The sequence below is a fragment of the Podarcis muralis genome, chromosome 11 (assembly GCF_964188315.1).
Source record: "Podarcis muralis chromosome 11, rPodMur119.hap1.1, whole genome shotgun sequence".
NCBI classification, from domain to species: domain Eukaryota; kingdom Metazoa; phylum Chordata; class Lepidosauria; order Squamata; family Lacertidae; genus Podarcis; species Podarcis muralis.
This window is the reverse complement of record NC_135665.1, coordinates 54,535,182-54,553,129: the sequence shown is the minus strand read 5'-3', so window position 1 is coordinate 54,553,129 and position 17,948 is coordinate 54,535,182. Positions and strand designations below refer to the sequence as shown.

At 44.3% G+C, this 17,948-nt stretch overlaps 1 protein-coding gene across 3 annotated transcripts in view; it reads left to right on the top strand.

The window, feature by feature from the left end:
• Positions 1-17,948, top strand: part of DCC (DCC netrin 1 receptor) — a 928,036-nt gene that overhangs the window by 664,764 nt on the left and 245,324 nt on the right. For all 3 annotated transcript variants that reach the window (XM_077936487.1, XM_077936485.1, XM_028749092.2), the window contains exon 8: positions 393-549. In XM_077936487.1, coding sequence (XP_077792613.1) covers positions 393-549 — 157 coding nt within the window. The remainder of the gene's footprint in view (positions 1-392; positions 550-17,948) is intronic.

Below are 17,948 nucleotides of genomic sequence, written 5' to 3'. Positions count from 1 at the left end.
TGAGCTCTGTGAAAAAGGGGGTAGCTTAAACTGTAATCCTAGCCCCACTTACCTGATAGAAAGCCCCATTGAATTTAGTGGGACTCCCTCCTTAGGACAATACCCTTAAGCTGGGGAAGCCAAAGTGTTTGCTGTTTCTGTTACAAAATTATGTCTTCTTGATTTTTTTTAAATTTATAAAAGAAAGGAACTGAATTTTAAAGAGTGGTTTTACTGTTAGTTCTCTTTTTCTTTTCTCTTTTTGTTCCTCCATTCATCTGAACCACACCTGATCCACTTGGTCCTTTTGTTTTCAAAAATGTTAGTTGTGCCTACTACAATTCTTCCCACCAGCCCCGAAACCCCTGCACCACCAACCTCTCTGACGGATTCCTCTCCTTCCCCTTCTTTAGCTATCCCAAGTTCCAGTATCCTCCCCTCTGCTCCCCGAGATGTGGTCCCTGTTTTGGTCTCCAGTCGATTTGTCCGTCTCAGCTGGCGCCCACCTGCGGAGGCAAAAGGGAACATTCAGACATACGCAGTCTACTTCTCCAGAGAAAGCGTCAACAGGTAGGTCTAAATGCTGGACACCAACACGGATAGCTTATGCCTGTGTATCCTGAAGAATTCTGCTCCTAGAAGGATCTAAATTCTGCACAAATTAAGATCTTCATATTGTTGCGAGATTTGTTTTGCTTTTCCTAGTCATGAACATATCAAATAGCTTTATACTGTATCAGATCGCCCAACCTGCTAGTCAAATATTCAAGTAGATAGCATACTGATGATGATGATGATGATGATGATGATGATGATGATGATGATAGTGATGTATTATTTAAACCCTGCCCATCTGACTGGGTTTCCCAAGCCACTTTGGGCGATTCCCAACAGAATATTAAAAACACGATAAAACATCAAACATTTAAAACTTCCCTAAACAGGGCTGCTTTCAGGTGTCTTCTAAAAGTATTGCCTTATTAAAAGGCTTAAGCCTCCTCAAAACAAAGCAAATATATGCTAGTATCAATATAGTATCAAAGGGAGTAAGAGTGATAATTTATTGTAAAGTTCTTTTATTGAACCAGCATTAGAGGAGATATTAGCCTGGTTTGAACATAGCCATGGGTCACTCAACGAACTACAACCAAACCACACCTTGTCCCACAGATGACCTTTACTTAGAGATTCCTGCAGAAAAACACCCAAACCCATACTACCAAACCCCAGGAAATAATAGAATTGTAAAGTTGGATCCCAAGGGGCATCTAGCCCACCCGTTGCAATGCAGGAATCTCAACTAAAGCATTCACGACAGATGGCCACACAACCTATGAAACCCATGTATAATTCTCATAATTAGTAAGCCATCCCGGCAGCTATATTGTTCCCCATACTCCCAACTGAATCACACCTTTTCTGCTAATGAAGACAATCGTTTTATGGATCACAAAAGTTATTGATTACAACAGGGACGTCCCACTCCCAAGAGACTGCGATCTACTGACAGAATAAAAAACTGGAAGTGATCTACCCATTTTTAAGGGGTACAGGTCAAAGTTGCTGAGCTTTTTTAGGGGTGCAGGTCAAAGTTGTTGACCTTTTTGTAGGGAGGCAAGTCAAACTTGTGGAGCTTTTCTTAGGGGGACACAGCAAATACTTCTGCTGCTTTTGGGATGGGGGCAACAACAAAAGTCTATAAACAATAAGTCAACCTGCCAGTGGAAACTCCATCTTCCGTTCTTGAAATCGTGCACAGATAAAGGAAAGAGGGAGAAGAGGGAGGGGGTGGGTTGGAATGCTCCTTTTCACCCGTGGATGAAAATGAGCCTGTGATCAACCGCAATCAACTTTTAACAACCAGAGGTCTTCCTGTTGATCGCAGTTGACCTGTTGGATATCCATGGATTACAACATTAGAAGAACCAGCTGATGCAACTGAATACAGAAGGAGCTCTGTCTCACTTTCCATTTTGTTTACTATTGAAATAATGGCATCCCTAAGCTGATTTTAAGAGCATGAGTGCCTGGCATTTCCCCCCCTCGAAGAAGGGATTTTTATTTCCGGCTGCTTTAGATGTGGCGCCACGTGATGCTCCTTCCTCCGCATTTGGGAGGGGAGAAAGGAAAGGAAGGAAAGGATTGACAGTTTTTGAGGCCTGTAGTTATGGGGTTTGGCACTTGCGCTGCTGCGATTGGATAGTGGAAGGTGGTTGAGGTAGGAAATGTGTGATGGCTGAAGGTGGCAGTTCAGATGCCAGCATTTGGGTGACTGGCTGTGGGGAAATGGTGGTGGTGGGGTGTATGGGGCTGACACTGATGGGATTCTGGTGCTTGCTGGCAGGAGGAAATGGGAGCTTGCAGATTGGTGACGGAGGTCAGAAAGATAGTGGAGGGGTCAAGTGCCGGCTGGAGATCATTCGGATCATGTGTAGGATACAACTTTTGACCCCCAGTTAAATCAAGAGTAACTCCTCCGCCATCTTGTTTCCTATTTTCAAATTTATTTCCAAGCTGGAAACTCACTGACTGGAGTTAGTCATAACTTTCTGTAAGATGGGGAAGGAAGGAAATAATAGTGTAATGCGTATGGGGTTGCTCGTGTGTAAGCTGCCGCCTCTCCAGGCTAAATTGCCTTGTTAAACCTTTCTGACTGGACAGCCCTTCTCTCCGTGGCTGCCTCAGTCGCTAGCAGAATCCGTCAGTGGGCATTTCTTAAACCTCTTCCAACATAAAAGTTGTTTGACGCCCAGTCTCCTCCTACTCTCACTGTGCGGAAGTCTTCTGCGCAGGGAGGGCGTGGGTAGCGAAGTACCTGTGCTCTCCCCGCTGGTGTCCAGTGAAGAGTCCTGGAGCCCTCTCGCCGATTCCCCCATCTGCCCCCCTTTATCCCTGGTGTTGCGCTGATTTGCTTCCCCCTCTACTGAGCTGCCTCTCTCCCTGCTGGGCCCTTCTCCAGCATCATCTGAGAGCCTTCTCTTCACCTCTAGCTCCAATGTCAGTTCCCTGACAAATAGTTGAACGATGCTGAGAGTGTGTGGCTGTAGGAAAAGTAGTTACACATGTTTGGTTGTATGTCACTGCACTTCCACAGTTGTGATGTAGCACTATGACAGTGGCACAGTAAGAAATAGTGGGTGATGGCTGGGGTAGAGGTAGAGGTATACCTTAATCTACGATTCCCCCCCAGTCATCTTGCACTTCTCCCATGCCAGCAACTTCTTTTTCATTCATTTCTGCATCCTCTCATTTTCTTGCCTGAACTATTCAGCTTGCCTTTCCCCTGCACATTCCTTGATGTTCCCTGTAACGTTTAGCTCCAGTATTTGTGCCTACTTTAGTACAGCAACCGTATCCCTCTCCAGTGTTGAAATAAGAAGCACCAGTTTTGAGTACTGGTGTTTTGTTATTTAATTGTACCTAAACCCCAGCTCCCCCACCCCCCCAATTTTTTTATTGGTTTTCCAAATTTATGACAAACATATAAAAGAAAACATCAAAAAGAAAAACAAACAAACATAAATCCTAACTGTAATAATTCCATTTTTGTTAACATTTTTGGGTGACTTCCTCGAATCCCCCGGCTGAATTTCCATATATACCATTGTAGCAGTTTTCCAAAACTAATTTCACCTAAAATTTACTTAGTCAATTAACCTCTTTCTTTCTTTTCATTTTAACTTTAAAGATATTGTTCTATAACATCACATATTTAAATCCTAGGCCAATCTGATACTTGCAAGTAATTCTATTTAAGTTATCTTAACATATTTAGCTAAACAGTGTTTAAATTTCTTCCATTCCTCCCGGTATTCCCCCTCCTTCTGCTCGTGGACTCCTAAACTCCAGCTTTTTAACTGCGTAATTTTGTAGGATAACTTTCAGAGTAGGTATTAATGTTTTCATCATGCATCATCATATGCAGTCAGAGTGCTGGATTAGAGCTTGAGTTCAAACCCCTATTCAGCCATCAAGCTCACTGCCTGCCCTTGAGCCAGTCACTTTCCCTCAGCCTAGCCTACTTCACAAAGTTGTTGTGATGATAGCTAATCATGGCTATGTAGTCATATTTCTCTATATCTCAGTTACTCTTGCTATTACATTTATCCCCTTATCATTGGAGTGTGGGCTCTGAAGCCTCTTTTCCTCAGCAAAAACTTTGGAAAGTACACAATGCCCAAAGTGGTTTTTATTTTGCTTTGCTTTTTTGTCATCAAAGTGTGAAATGCATGTATTTTCTCCCAACAACTACATGTTAATTAAGGTTGGCATTTCTGGAACTGGTCCTGGAGGCAAGATGATGTTATTTGTGGGTCCTTGAAATTGCTGTACCATAGAAACAGGAAGATGCAGCGCAGCCTAAATGGGAGGATTAGAAATGTTGTTGACATCTTTGGAAAACTGGAGCTGAGCAGTCAGAAATTACGGTACCTTCACTCTGAAGCATTGCAGGAGGAGGTAGAAAGTCTTGTTTTTAGCATGGTTGCTTATGTTGACAATATGCGAGTAAAGCAGGTTGGATGTTGAGGCTCTAAAATGCATAAGAGATGTTTGTCACTTGCCCTCTCCCCCTCCCCCAATCAGCTTGCCCCTTGGGATTTCAAGCATTCAAATCAAATACTTTAAAAGCTCCCCCCCCCATTCTGTCTTTCTCTTTGAGTGTTTGATTGGGACGCTCAGCCAAATCTGGAGCTCTCAGCTGCACCACAATACAATCAAATAACAATTAAAACCATACAGATATACTGCGGTCTTTATTTTAGAAACATTACCCAGAAACATGAAAAAGAAAAAAATCCACCATCCATCCAACACAAAAATGAACACCTAATAGCCATTAAAAGCCAGGCATTCATGTCACACAAATGCCTAGGAAAATAAATGGGTATTTCTTAACTTTTGAGCATCAGGCAACACCCTCCCTGTTATCCTCCTTCTCCATGCTAACAAAATGCCTTGCAAAGGACTTCCACCGTAAGGGGATACAGTGGTGCCCCGCAAGACGAACGCCTCGCAAGACGGAAAACCCGCTAGACGAAAGGGTTTTCCGTCGCGGAGGTGCTTCGCAAAACAAATTTCCCTATGGGGTTGCTTCGCAAGACGAAAAAATCTTGCGCGTCCCCGCGGGTTTTTTTCGCTTTCCCCCCCTTTTCCTAAGCCGCTAAGCCGCCTATCAGCTGTTCCGCTGATAACCCGCTTAACAGCTGATCGCGAAAAGCCGCTAGACAGCTGTAGCGCTAATCCGCTAAGCTGTCAATGGGCTTGCTTCGCAAGACGAAAAAACCGCTAGACGAAGAGAATCGCGGAACGGATTCTTTTCGTCTTGCGAGGCACCACTGTATAGGGATGCACACCAGTGGAACGGATTGACTCAGAAGATGGTGGCCTCCTCATTGTTGGGTGGTATTAAGCAGAGCCTGGATAAGCATGTAGAGATCCTCTAGCAACAGTTGTTCTGCACTGGCATCAGGTTGGAATAGTTGGGAGTTGGGACCCTTCAGACTATGCAATTCCAACTTGTTGATGTCATCTTAACAGTAAATCTCAATTGGCTGCAGGGAAGAAAATTCTTCCCTGCCTGTCAAGCAGTGCTGGTTAGGAACACGCAGTGTCCCTAGTGTGTGGCTTGCAGCTGTAGCAGCATGCCAGATGTCAAAAGGGGCAGGGGCAAGGATGCCACTCTTTGTTCCCTTTCAACGCTACAAACAAAGGAAGCAGATGGGAAGCAGAGAGTTTAGCACTGGGGAAGCAATGAGAAGGCAATGATTTGGAGGATCAACAAGTTAGGAAGTTTATGGAACAGACTCCCCCATAAGAGGTGAAACAAGTTTTAGTTTGGCTTGCAACAGAGCTCCAGTACAGCAAGATTTTTAGTTTGGAGGGAAATTGTCATAAAAAAGGGGACACCAAGATCCCTGTGTCAAGCATAACATCTAGTTCTGCCTCTAGCAACAAGTTGTGTCAATTTGCTCATGCATACCCTTGCTTTGCACACATGTGCACATACACACACACACACACACACACACACACACACACACACACATAGGTAGTGACTGTCATGAAACAGAAGATAGAGGCCCATTGAAAAATAGTGTTTTCCCCTTACCAAGTCTACTACTGTAAAGAATATCATCTATTTTTTGCCAGTGGGATGGCACTGGGCTTAAAATGCCATTTAAAAAAGAAAGAAAAAGAAAACCCATTTTAAAACTTCCATTGTGGCGAGAACTGCCTCCGGTCCTGTGAACTTTTAGGCTTCCAGTGTGTGAACAAAATAAATGTAGTTTCCTTTAAGTGCTCGGGTAGAACACTGAGTCATTTATTGTTTATACATTATTTTTACAAAAGAGCTATTTTTCTCTTTACAATAACAGCAGATCTGACATTAACCTGAGGCATGCACAGAAATTGTCAGACAAATTACTGTAACTCCGCAGTCCTGAACGATGCCTGGTGTTGGAGAATAACAGTAATTTTGCTTGACAATTGACAGTTCTCGTAATGCCAGAACTGCATATAGAACCGTTCTGCAGCACATCTTCAGCTAGTGCATGTTGATACGGCAAAATCTGGGTGCGAGGCTGCTCTGCCACCCAGCTCATCGGACTAAGTCCGTGGGTCCCTGCGGAAGAAAATGAGCTCAGCCGGACGCAGGAGCAAACTGTAGAAGATCCAAGTTTATTGCGCAACAGGTTCAAGGCGAGATTGAACCCCGAGAATGGGGCGACATAGACTTTTAAAAGTTCCCTCCAAGTCCCAGAGTACAGTGCACGAAACGTCATGAATACATTTTGGGAAGGTTGGGTTTCATGGATTACATCATGAATATATTACACACGTCATGAATATGTTTACAGAGAGGTGGGGTTACACTGATTAACATTTAAGACAAGGGAGGGGGGAATGTGCAGAGTGAGGGATATACATAAATAAACATTTCTTGAGTACCGGTGGTGGCAGGACAATGGGACAGTGATATGCATCGTCTGCCACCTGGTATTGCCCGGAGGAAGGGTTAGGCAGGACGATCTGACAGGATTAAGAAGTTCCTGTGTACGTGACTTGTCGTCTTGAAGATTATGGAGGTAGGGGTAGCAACATGGAGTCCAGAGGCAACTGAGTTGAATGTCACCAGGATGGAGAAAATGGGAGTTGTGGTTGATTTTATATCAATTTCTAAAGGTTTCAATGCTTTCCAGACTCACGTTAGGAATAGGGCGAGAGAAAGGCATAGGAAAGATGGGGCTTATTCCGCCCGCGTGAAGACAGGAAAGAGAGCCTTTTATTTACAAGGCAGGGGTACAGTGTGGTGCCTATGCAATGGTGCGGGGGCTGAGGGTTCGAGGCCGGCTGGGCACTGCAGGGGCCATCGCCTCGGACCCCTTCAGGGAGCGGTAGGGAAGGATGGGTACCCCCCCCCCTGTTCCTTCCGTATCAGTCCCCCATTCGGAGATAGATTTGCATTAAAGTTCTGCAAGAACTTGCAAATCTTTTCTCCGCACCCTAAATCTCGGTGAATGTAGGGGTGCCCTGTGAGTGGGAATAGTGGGCAGCAAAAGAGGGAACAACACGGACGAATAAAATTACTTGTGGCACCCTAGCTCTTTCAAACACTTTCAATAGTGGTGTATGCTTTACATTTAGCAGGAAGGTCCACTACTGACTGAAAAAAAATGCAGTTTGCTTTTTAGCCCCACCGTTTTTGTGTTTTCAGGTGCCAAGCTAGCTCTTCTGTGGTCTCACACCGGCATAGTGGTACAGTAACACATCCTGCTGAATCCCCTCAGGGCTTTCATTTAACCATGTCGCCTGGCAACCACCATAGCTGACCAGGCTTGGACACATCATGAGAGATATGTCTTCGCCTTGGTCTTTCTATAGGGTTTTCATTATTGCAGGCTCTGGTCCCACACTCATGGAAAGTTGTCCACTTGCTCTTAAAGGACCAAAAGCTAGTTGCAGCCTGGATACACGTGCCCAATTCCGGTAGAGTCCAATTTGAATTTATCTTGCCCCATGGTTCTCAACTTTTCAAAACCAATATGTTAAAACCAAAGCCATTCCTAAGGGGGCATTTGTCCAAATGAGTCAATTTAACTCTATAAGGGACCATTCTTGCTACATCAAGGCATATACAATTTTCTTGTTACCAATAATAATATTACGTATGGTAGTCGTGTCCTCAAATAAATAAATAAAATTTTGACATGATCTACACCCAATTTCATCTGGCATCCTAATCAAAACATCTCAAATAATAATAAGGAGTGTTGCTTCAAATCTATCTGATAAAATATGGTTCCGATAATAATACTTGGTTGTGGTAGATTAATTTCGCAGCTATAGATGAAAACCAAGATTAATAAGTAAATAAATGCAGAACAATTGCTACTTGAAGACAGTACTGAATCTGCAAGAGATGCAGGGAAATCATAGAAAAGATTTGAAATAGTTTTCTGGAACAGAAAGAAAGAAATAGTAAAATCTGGGAACTTCATATATAGAAAAACATTGAATGCATAAATAAATGGGTAGGGAAGGTTGGCACTCTTCAGAGTGCCAGGTGGGACAAGGAAATATGATCATCAGTTGACTTGATCTAAGTATAGTCTGCTCTATTGGAAAGCATTGTAATATATGGGAAAGCATTGTAATATATGGGAGTCCTCCATGAAGACTTTTGGTGTAAGCCATATCCTTCTGCTGTTCATAGTTATGTATGTTACATTACACAGAAATTTTTCTTTTGTGGAGATAACACATAATCAGACACACTTCAACATTCCTACATAATAACACATAATATACAAAACCAACTAATTAAATATCATTTGCATATTGACATAATTGTGATCTTTTACGCATGTATCTTTTGAATCCCTGGAGCACCGAGGCTTGAGGTTCAAGTGAAAAAATGTCCTCGCTATTCAACTCTTCCCCGTCAGTCTACATCCTTTGAAAGAGATAGCTGTGGGCACTCTGGCGTCTGTTGTGCAGGTCTTGTGATCGCGAAGAACCGAGTTGAGGGAGGGGTTGTTGCCGCTTTTCATCATTGCACATCTGTATAAGTGATATCCTGTAAGGGGGCAGGGTTTTGGGGACTTAAAACACGGTTAGTCTAGAAAGAGAACTGTAAAAATACAAAGGTAAAAAAAAAGGGAAGAAAAAAAAATTAGATTACCAGTCAGATGAAACCAGACTTGACACAAAGACATCAGACTTAGAAAAGAATTATTATTAAATAATACAAAGATATTATCAAAACCACACGGATTACTACTGGACTGAAAAAATTGGGAAAAACAATGGGGGGAAACTTAATTTAAAATTGTGCAAGTACCTTGCACTAGCCAAAATGATAGAATTAATAAGAAATGCTCAGGCAAAAGGTAAACAAATACCATTCCACAAACAATGTTTGGTTGTGCTTCGATTAACTTCATAGACATCATGGAAAAACGGATTAAATAAATGGAAAACAGATTATTTGTAATTTTAAAAGTGTCAAAGCCACAAAGAGATTCAGGCTTGTTTCACGGAATAGAAAGAAAGTCGCTGTGGGAGGAAAAAAGGGGACAAACACTTTGTTATCGGGGTTCACATATCCTGTTAAAAGGAAAAATTATTTCATGTGAGAAGCCTGTCAGGAAATGCTGTTCCTAAAATGCAGACAAACAAAGTCTGTGATTTTAATCCCATTGAGGGGTGGAATTCTTTGATATTTACCTGTGAAAAGAATTTGGCATGTTAAGATTTCAAACTTGGGACACATTAAGGGTGATTTCTCTCAATGGTTCCAAGTTTTACATAAAAAAAAAACCTCCTCCCCCCCCCCACAGTTCCCCCTCCTTCCTCTCTCTCTCTCTCTCTCATTTCTTTTCCTATCCCTTTTTTTTTTTTTTTTTTTGCTGATCTAGTCTCTGTGCATGTGTGGAGTTCATGTCTCAGCAAACCTTTTATACTATTGAAATGTTGCATCTTTTGGCAAAATTACCATTTGAATAAAGGAAATGAAGGGTAAGGAGTAGATTTAAAAAATAGGGTTAGATTTTAAAGCAAAAAAGAGAAACTCAGCAATTCAAGTATTCACCAAAGCTAGCAATTTCAGCCCAAGCAAAGGGACTGCTTCCTTTATGTACAGGAAAGGGCTATCATTATTGGTCATTTTATCTGGTCATTCGCGGAACAATCAACCGCTCTCTTATTTATGAGTAAAAATGGCCAGTCAGAATTCATAGGATTTTAAACATTCTCAGTCAGTTCAGCCTTACCATTCGCAGACAAATTTTTCTCCTGCCCTTTATTTACAGGATTGGTCAAGGCTAATTCTACTTGATTATTCATTTGTATGTGCTTAAACTTTGAGTGGACTTTGAAGCAAGTCTGATTTTTGTAAATAATAGACAAAACGATAAACACTGTAATCACTTAAATGCCTGATATCACCAGTTCTGCTTCAAACATCATGGCTTCACCTCACACCTTTTAAAAAAAACAAAGAGCAAATCTGGGCTGAATTTCAACTCATCAGCCACAAATTGGGAAAGTTGAAAGGGACCTGGGGTCATCTAGTCCAACCCTAAAATACAGGGTTCATAGCAAGATTTGTACTACCAGAAACACACACATACTTATGTACACAGACACAACTGGGGAGGAGATCACAAGCCATGCGCCTATCACAAACCATGCGCCTATCATGTACTAAGGAAGAGGAAAATAAAAGTACCCAACTAGTTTGAGTGAGAGTTTACTTCCTTAGACTAAAGAGTGAAAGTTCCTAGATAAATTATCTTTAAAGACTGAAGTGAACATTTTTCCTAAGATAGGGAGAGGATCTCTTATAAAGCATAGTTTAAACAGCCATAGATTTGATTTAAAGGAATACAAGAGTGAACAATTTTTCCTGAACTTGCAGAGGAATAGTAAGCCTAATCTATGCCCCCCCACCTTTGCAGTTTCCTTTAAAGGAAGCTTACTCGGAAGTAAATTTACCTGGCACAGAAGAAGAGGGAAAAAAAAACCTGAAAGAGACAGAATGAAACAGGGGGGCATTTTCTAAGAAAAGAGGCCAGGACGTCTTATAGAGACTGATATCAGGAGCTTTACAATAACTCTTCTGTCCAACCAAATCAAAGTTAAAACTGGACTCACATAATTTTCTTAGAAGGAACACCATACCTTCATAGGCATATGCTTAATGAAGTACATACACTGCATTTTAGCTTGAGAGAGCAGTTGGCTCAACTAGGCTTTTGCAGCAGAAACATTTGGTTATCAGCACCTTCCAAAATAAGACTGTAGACTCACAATCTCAAAAGTTGGGGCAAAGCAAGAGGTGGGGTAAACATTTGCACACTTCATTCTCATCTTGTCTTATTTAGGACTGCTAAGATCCAGCATGGCTTCCTTAGATTTAACTTTTGAAGCAAGCTTGCAGTTTAAACTATGCACACTTAAGAAAGGCAGTCTGCCAGAGACAGAAGGAACAGACAACACACATAACAGACAACATGTAAACATACATATTCTCATATATGTATTAACAGACAGCACACATAACAGACAACATGTAAACATATATATTCTCATCCTTTAGTTGGTTATTGCAAGGAGTTGGGCCACTACCTTTGGCTTCATTAAGTGAAATTAGTAGGAAGGTCCCACATGGTTTTATGAGCCTCCTTGCCTCTTCAAACACACCACCAGTTAATCAAACTGGTAGGGCTCACAACGCTTGGTTGACGGGGTACCCCTTTATGTTTCACGCGTGTCTAGACAGAAAGAGGGAAAGAGAAGGGGTCGGTGAGGATTGGTAGGTCTAGGAGATTGGTATACTTAACATGAGGATTTATAGGAAAAGAGGGGTCATCAGTCGCTTGGCAACTTTCTGAGAGAGTTTTTAAAGAGCTCTAGCTATCCGGTATTTCATATTTCCTTCCGATTTCCTTAATCAATAACCTGGGGTCCCTTTCCACTCTGCCGATCCCGCCCAATTCCTCATGGGCTATCCCTCCTGGCAACCTCCTTATCTATCGTCACAATCTCAGGAAAAGGGGCCCTACTGGACGCCCGCGCCGTGCGGTGCCAGATCGGGTGATCCCTGGATAGAACTTCGAACTGAAAATCCCCCTTGCTTTTGGAAGCGGGCTCACGCACGATACACGTGTTACGTGGCTCCGACCAGTGCGGCTGGGATTGGGATAGAAAGCAAGACCACTTCCTGCCCCCTAGGAAGGACGCTCGGGAAGATCGGAAAAAGAGCTCCAACCCCTTGCTTTCAACTGGGATGCCCGTTGCGGAGAGTCGGCTATCTTTCAAGTCGGGTCTCTCCGTCTTACTTTCGGGCTCCCAATTGGTGCGGCTGGCTGGAGATTTTAAGGAAAAGAGATAGAGCTCAGAACCCCCCTTTCGGGTTGAGCAGCGGTCCACGGTCTCTCTCACCACTTGGACCAAGAGACAGGCGAGAAGGAGCGATAGAGAGGAGGGCAGAGAATTCAGTTGCCAGGAGACTTCCACCCCCTTCCCACCAGTGCACTGGATTTTTCCTTTTCCTTATACTCACGCGTCTTCTATGATGATCCCGGGATCGATGAATAAGCCGGCTGGATCCCTCTTTTGCTCCCCGGCTGAACTCCTAGGGCTTTCGATTACCGCCCGGGAGATGGCTGGGGGTCCAAAAGGGTCTTCCCAGGCAAAATGGCCCGGAGCCGGCTGAAGATTTCGGGGCCCCCAGTCAGCAGCTCGGGAGAACCGCAAGCCCCACGTTCGGGCGCCATCTGATACGGCAAAATCTGGGTGCGAGGCTGCTCTGCCACCCAGCTCATCGGACTAAGTCCGTGGGTCCCTGCGGAAGAAAATGAGCTCAGCCGGACGCAGGAGCAAACTGTAGAAGATCCAAGTTTATTGCGCAACAGGTTCAAGGCGAGATTGAACCCCGAGAATGGGGCGACATAGACTTTTAAAAGTTCCCTCCAAGTCCCAGAGTACAGTGCACGAAACGTCATGAATACATTTTGGGAAGGTTGGGTTTCATGGATTACATCATGAATATATTACACACGTCATGAATATGTTTACAGAGAGGTGGGGTTACACTGATTAACATTTAAGACAAGGGAGGGGGGAATGTGCAGAGTGAGGGATATACATAAATAAACATTTCTTGAGTACCGGTGGTGGCAGGACAATGGGACAGTGATATGCATCGTCTGCCACCTGGTATTGCCCGGAGGAAGGGTTAGGCAGGACGATCTGACAGGATTAAGAAGTTCCTGTGTACGTGACTTGTCGTCTTGAAGATTATGGAGGTAGGGGTAGCAACATGGAGTCCAGAGGCAACTGAGTTGAATGTCACCAGGATGGAGAAAATCGGAGTTGTGGTTGATTTTATATCAATTTCTAAAGGTTTCAATGCTTTCCAGACTCACGTTAGGAATAGGGCGAGAGAAAGGCATAGGAAAGATGGGGCTTATTCCGCCCGCGTGAAGACAGGAAAGAGAGCCTTTTATTTACAAGGCAGGGGTACAGTGTGGTGCCTATGCAATGGTGCGGGGGCTGAGGGTTCGAGGCCGGCTGGGCACTGCAGGGGCCATCGCCTCGGACCCCTTCAGGGAGCGGTAGGGAAGGATGGGTACCCCCCCCCTGTTCCTTCCGTATCAATGTCCTTATATTGTAACCATCCTGTGACATCACACTCAAAGGTTTGACCAGCCTTTGCCAGTCTGTTTTGGACTACAACTCCCAAGAGACCCATCAGTGCAGCTGTTTTGTAGTCCACAACATCTGTAGGGCACCTGGTTGGGGAAAGCTGAGTTAGACCAGAACAGTGTTCTGGGGCATCCTGAGATTCTGCAAAGGTTTCCCAGATGCTCCTCAATGAGAAGCTTAGCAGATGTAAATGGTGGGTGAGCTTTCCTTTAAAGTCTGCTTTTTTATTGCTGCGCTAGGTGGAAGGAAGACTGTAGCTTGGTGATAGAGCACATGATTTACATGAAAAAGTTCCCACAAATCAGAATAGACAATTCTGGACTTGCTGAAAATCTGTTCTGGGCTTGGAGACTGACTGCCCCAAAATTACCCAGTGAGCTTCTTGACTGAGTGGGGTTTTGAACCCTGGTCTCCCAGGTCATCGCCCTCTACTCTAACCACTATGCTGGCTCTTTCACAATTGTCTCCAAGATTACAAAATAGCCTTTTGGTGGATACAAATTACTGTGCCCAAAGAGCAAATCAGCCACATGAATCCAACTGGTGTTGGATTCACTGTAGCCATTACAAACAAATCAACTCTTTGTTCCATCACCCTATTATCTGCACTGGTGAATAGGTAATACATTTCCTGTAAATTGACCAATGACTGTGACCTTTAGGACAATGGGGAAAGATCTTTACTATAAGCTTGTTCTGTAAGATAGCAATTGAATGCATAGTGAAACAACCCCCCCCCCCCAGCTTCCTCTTTGCTCCATGTACAGTGGCATGAATCACAGGGGCTATTTAGGCATGCTTGAGGAATTTTTATCTTTGGGAATTCTGATATGAACGGACCCTGATCTGCACCTGCTTGCTGGTTGGTGAGAATCCAGAGCCAAAGGTCAGATTTCACACTCCTCCAAATGTTGTGATGGGTTTTTCCATTCAAAACGTCTCAAGATGCATTTAAAAGTAGGCTTAGAAATCCATACTGTAAGAGAAACTACATTCAAAAATGTGCATTTAAGTACTATTTGAATGCAATTTTTGTCCGCTGCAGATCAATGCAGAAATTGGACAGACCTGAAATAGACTAAACCCTAGGACTGTCCATTTGTGTTGCTTAACAGGGTAACATATCACCCCAAAGAGCAGGTCCCTGCTATAAGGAGTTTCTAGTAAAATTTTGACTGAGGTAGTAAGGAAAGCACAAAATCAAGGGGAGAGCAGAGGTCTTAAAAATATAGAAAAGGAAGGAATTGGAAAAGCAAAGGCAAATGCTTACTGACTTGATTACAGAGTTGCCACGCATAGCCAACACCTCCTCCCTTTACACTTCACGCAAACTTCACCTATTCCCTCGCAGCTCAGACAATGCCCTTCCCCTCCCAGCCTGCCCAAATCCCCTTCCCTCCCAGTTCATTTCAAGCCCCTCCCCTTCTCACAGCTTACCCCAAGCTCCTCCTCTCCCAGCTCATGCCAAACCCCTCCCCTTCTCACAGCTCACCCAAGCTCCTCCCCTCACAGCTCACCCAAGCCCCTCCCCTTCTCACAACTCACCCAAGCTCCTCCCCTCACAGCTCATGCCAAACCCCTCCCATTCTCCTCACAACTCACCCAAGCTCCTCCCCTAACAGTTCACCCAGGCCCCTCCTCTCCCAGCTCATGCCAAACCCCTCCCCTTCTCACAGCTCACCCAAGCTCCTCCCCTCACAGCTCACCCAAGCCCCTCCCCTTCTCACAACTCACCCAAGCTCCTCCCCTCACAGCTCACCCAGGCCCCTCCCCTCACAGCTCATGCCAAACCCCTCCCATTCTCCTCACAACTCACCCAAGCTCCTCACCACACAGCTCACCTCAACCCCAACCATCTGCTGTTGCATTTAACGGGGTGTCGGGAGAGGCATTTCAGGGAGCAGTTTGCCAAAGATGAAATCCCTCTCCAACCTTTCATGTACGTAATTTGAAGTAGGTATGCATGTATATGAGTGAATCATGGAAATAACCATTTTTTAGTACCAATTGTCTCTCCACCCCCACCCCCTTTTTAGGGAGAGGTTACATAGGTCACATGTCCACATTCCCTGCCCTTGTAGAAGCCAGTGTGCCTTAGGTTGTGTGTGCATCAGGGTTCATCTCCCTATGGCAGATGTTGGGAATCTTTCACCCTCCAGATGATGTTGAGCTACAACTCCCATCATGCCTGACCACTGACCATACTTGCTGGGCCTGATGGGAGCTGCAACATTTGGAGAGCCAAAGTGCTCAGGGAAACCCCATAATGGCTATTATTCCTGCTTAGATGACCCTTGGGGTCTTTTCCAGCCCTGCACTTCTTTGATTTTATAGTAATTTACATACTTTTATTGTTATTAATTTTTGTCAAGGTAGTCTGAAGCAACAGGAGAGAAAGGACCTTGGCAAACCTTTGGTCCGTTTTCATAGTATTAAGTACTGTGCAGTCAGAGATATTACCATGATTCTTCCACCTTGAAGCAACTAATTAGGTGTTTAATAGATTGTAGAAGTATTGGCGGCCCACCTACCAAGTGTGCAAAAATGCTGCAATTACATTTTTGACACCCCAATGCACTTATAAGTCACTCTACATTCATTTCAGCAAATTACCCTGGGAGGGTTCCATGTTTTGTAAGTAAATGAGTCATATTTGAAACTACCTTTTATTTTACATTTCAGCATTTCAGAGCAATTCTCTCTATGTGTGTTTTAATGAATTGCTTCTCAAGAGCTCCTAGATGCTGTCTTGTTTTCAAATATAGCTTCGTTATTAATTTTTATACTAAAACCCCTGTTCGTGTGTGTCGCCAGAATTTTGAAAGGTTCTCAAAGGCTATTGCATTTTCCTCTTCTGCGGCACAGTAACTCCCATTAAGTCTATACCATAGTATGCTCTACCCAAAGAAGAATGCCAGAAGGAAGATGGGGCAGCAATGTAGAGCATGACACTCTTAATCTCAAGGTCGGGGGTGGGGTGGGTTGAGCCTCAAGTTGGTCAAAAGATTCCTGCATTGCAGCAGGTTGGACTAGATAACACCTGCAAGTCACTTCCGATTCTATGACCAGTTAGATCTGTGTGCAGCTTTCCTAGGTAGTCAACATATGAACTGCAGGTGGCAGTTTCTCAGTGAAATAACTTCAAGTTCTGGACTGACTCTGCCTACTCAGGTTGACCATTAGATCCTCCAGAACAGGAAGGAATAGAAGAGGAACGTCCTGTTCCAGTTGAACTTTGGCTGAGCAACAGGATATTTCAGAAGGCTGGTGTGTTATTGCATCTTTTGGTTGTGACTTTCCCCTGATCCTGCCGCCTGAAGGTTCTAGTCCAGGCATAGGCAAACTCCAGCCCTCCAGATGTTTGGGACTACAATTCCCATCACCCCTAGCTAACAGGACCAGTGGTCAGGGATGATGGGAATTGTAGTCCCAAACATCTGGAGGGCCAGAGTTTGCCTATACCTGTTCTAGTCCCATAGGACCAGCTGCTGCAGATGTTATCAGAGGAATGGCCATAGTTCAGTGGCAGAGTGTCTGCTTTCCATGCATAAGGTCCAAGGTTCAATCCCTGCCACCTCCAAACAGAGCTAGGAATGTCCTCATCTCTGAAACCCACGAAAGCTGCTGCCAGCCAGTGTGGGCAGTACTGAGGCAGATGGACCATTGGTCTGACTTAGTTTAAGGCAGTTTCCTGTGCTCCATTTGGAGCCAGCGGTGGCTAAATAGGCCCCATTCACTGGCTCTACACTACAGTGAAATCACTTAGACTGTCTAAAGCAGCATTATTTGATAACCACAATCCTCCACAGAGAACACATTTTTTAGTAGGCACATAGGATAATGGTAGGGACGCAGGTGGCGCTGTGGGTTAAAGCCTCAGGGCCTAGGACTTGCCGATCGAAAGGTCGGCGGTTCAAATCCCCGTGGCGGGGTGCGCTCCTGTTGTTCGGTCCCAGCGCCTGCCAACCTAGCAGTTCGAAAGCACCTTCGGGTGCAAGTAGATAAATAGGGACCGCTTACCAGCGGGAAGGTAAACGGCGTTCCGTGTGCTGCGCTGGCTCGCCAGATGCAGCTTGTCATGCTGGCCACGTGACCCGGAAGTGTCTTCGGACAGCACTGGCCCTCGGCCTCTTGAGTGAGATGGGCGCACAACCCTAGAGTCTGTCAAGACTGGCCCGTACGGGCAGGGGTACCTTTACCTTTACCTTTTAGGATAATGGTCAAAGAAATGAAGCCAGTTTTGTTTTGATTTGCTG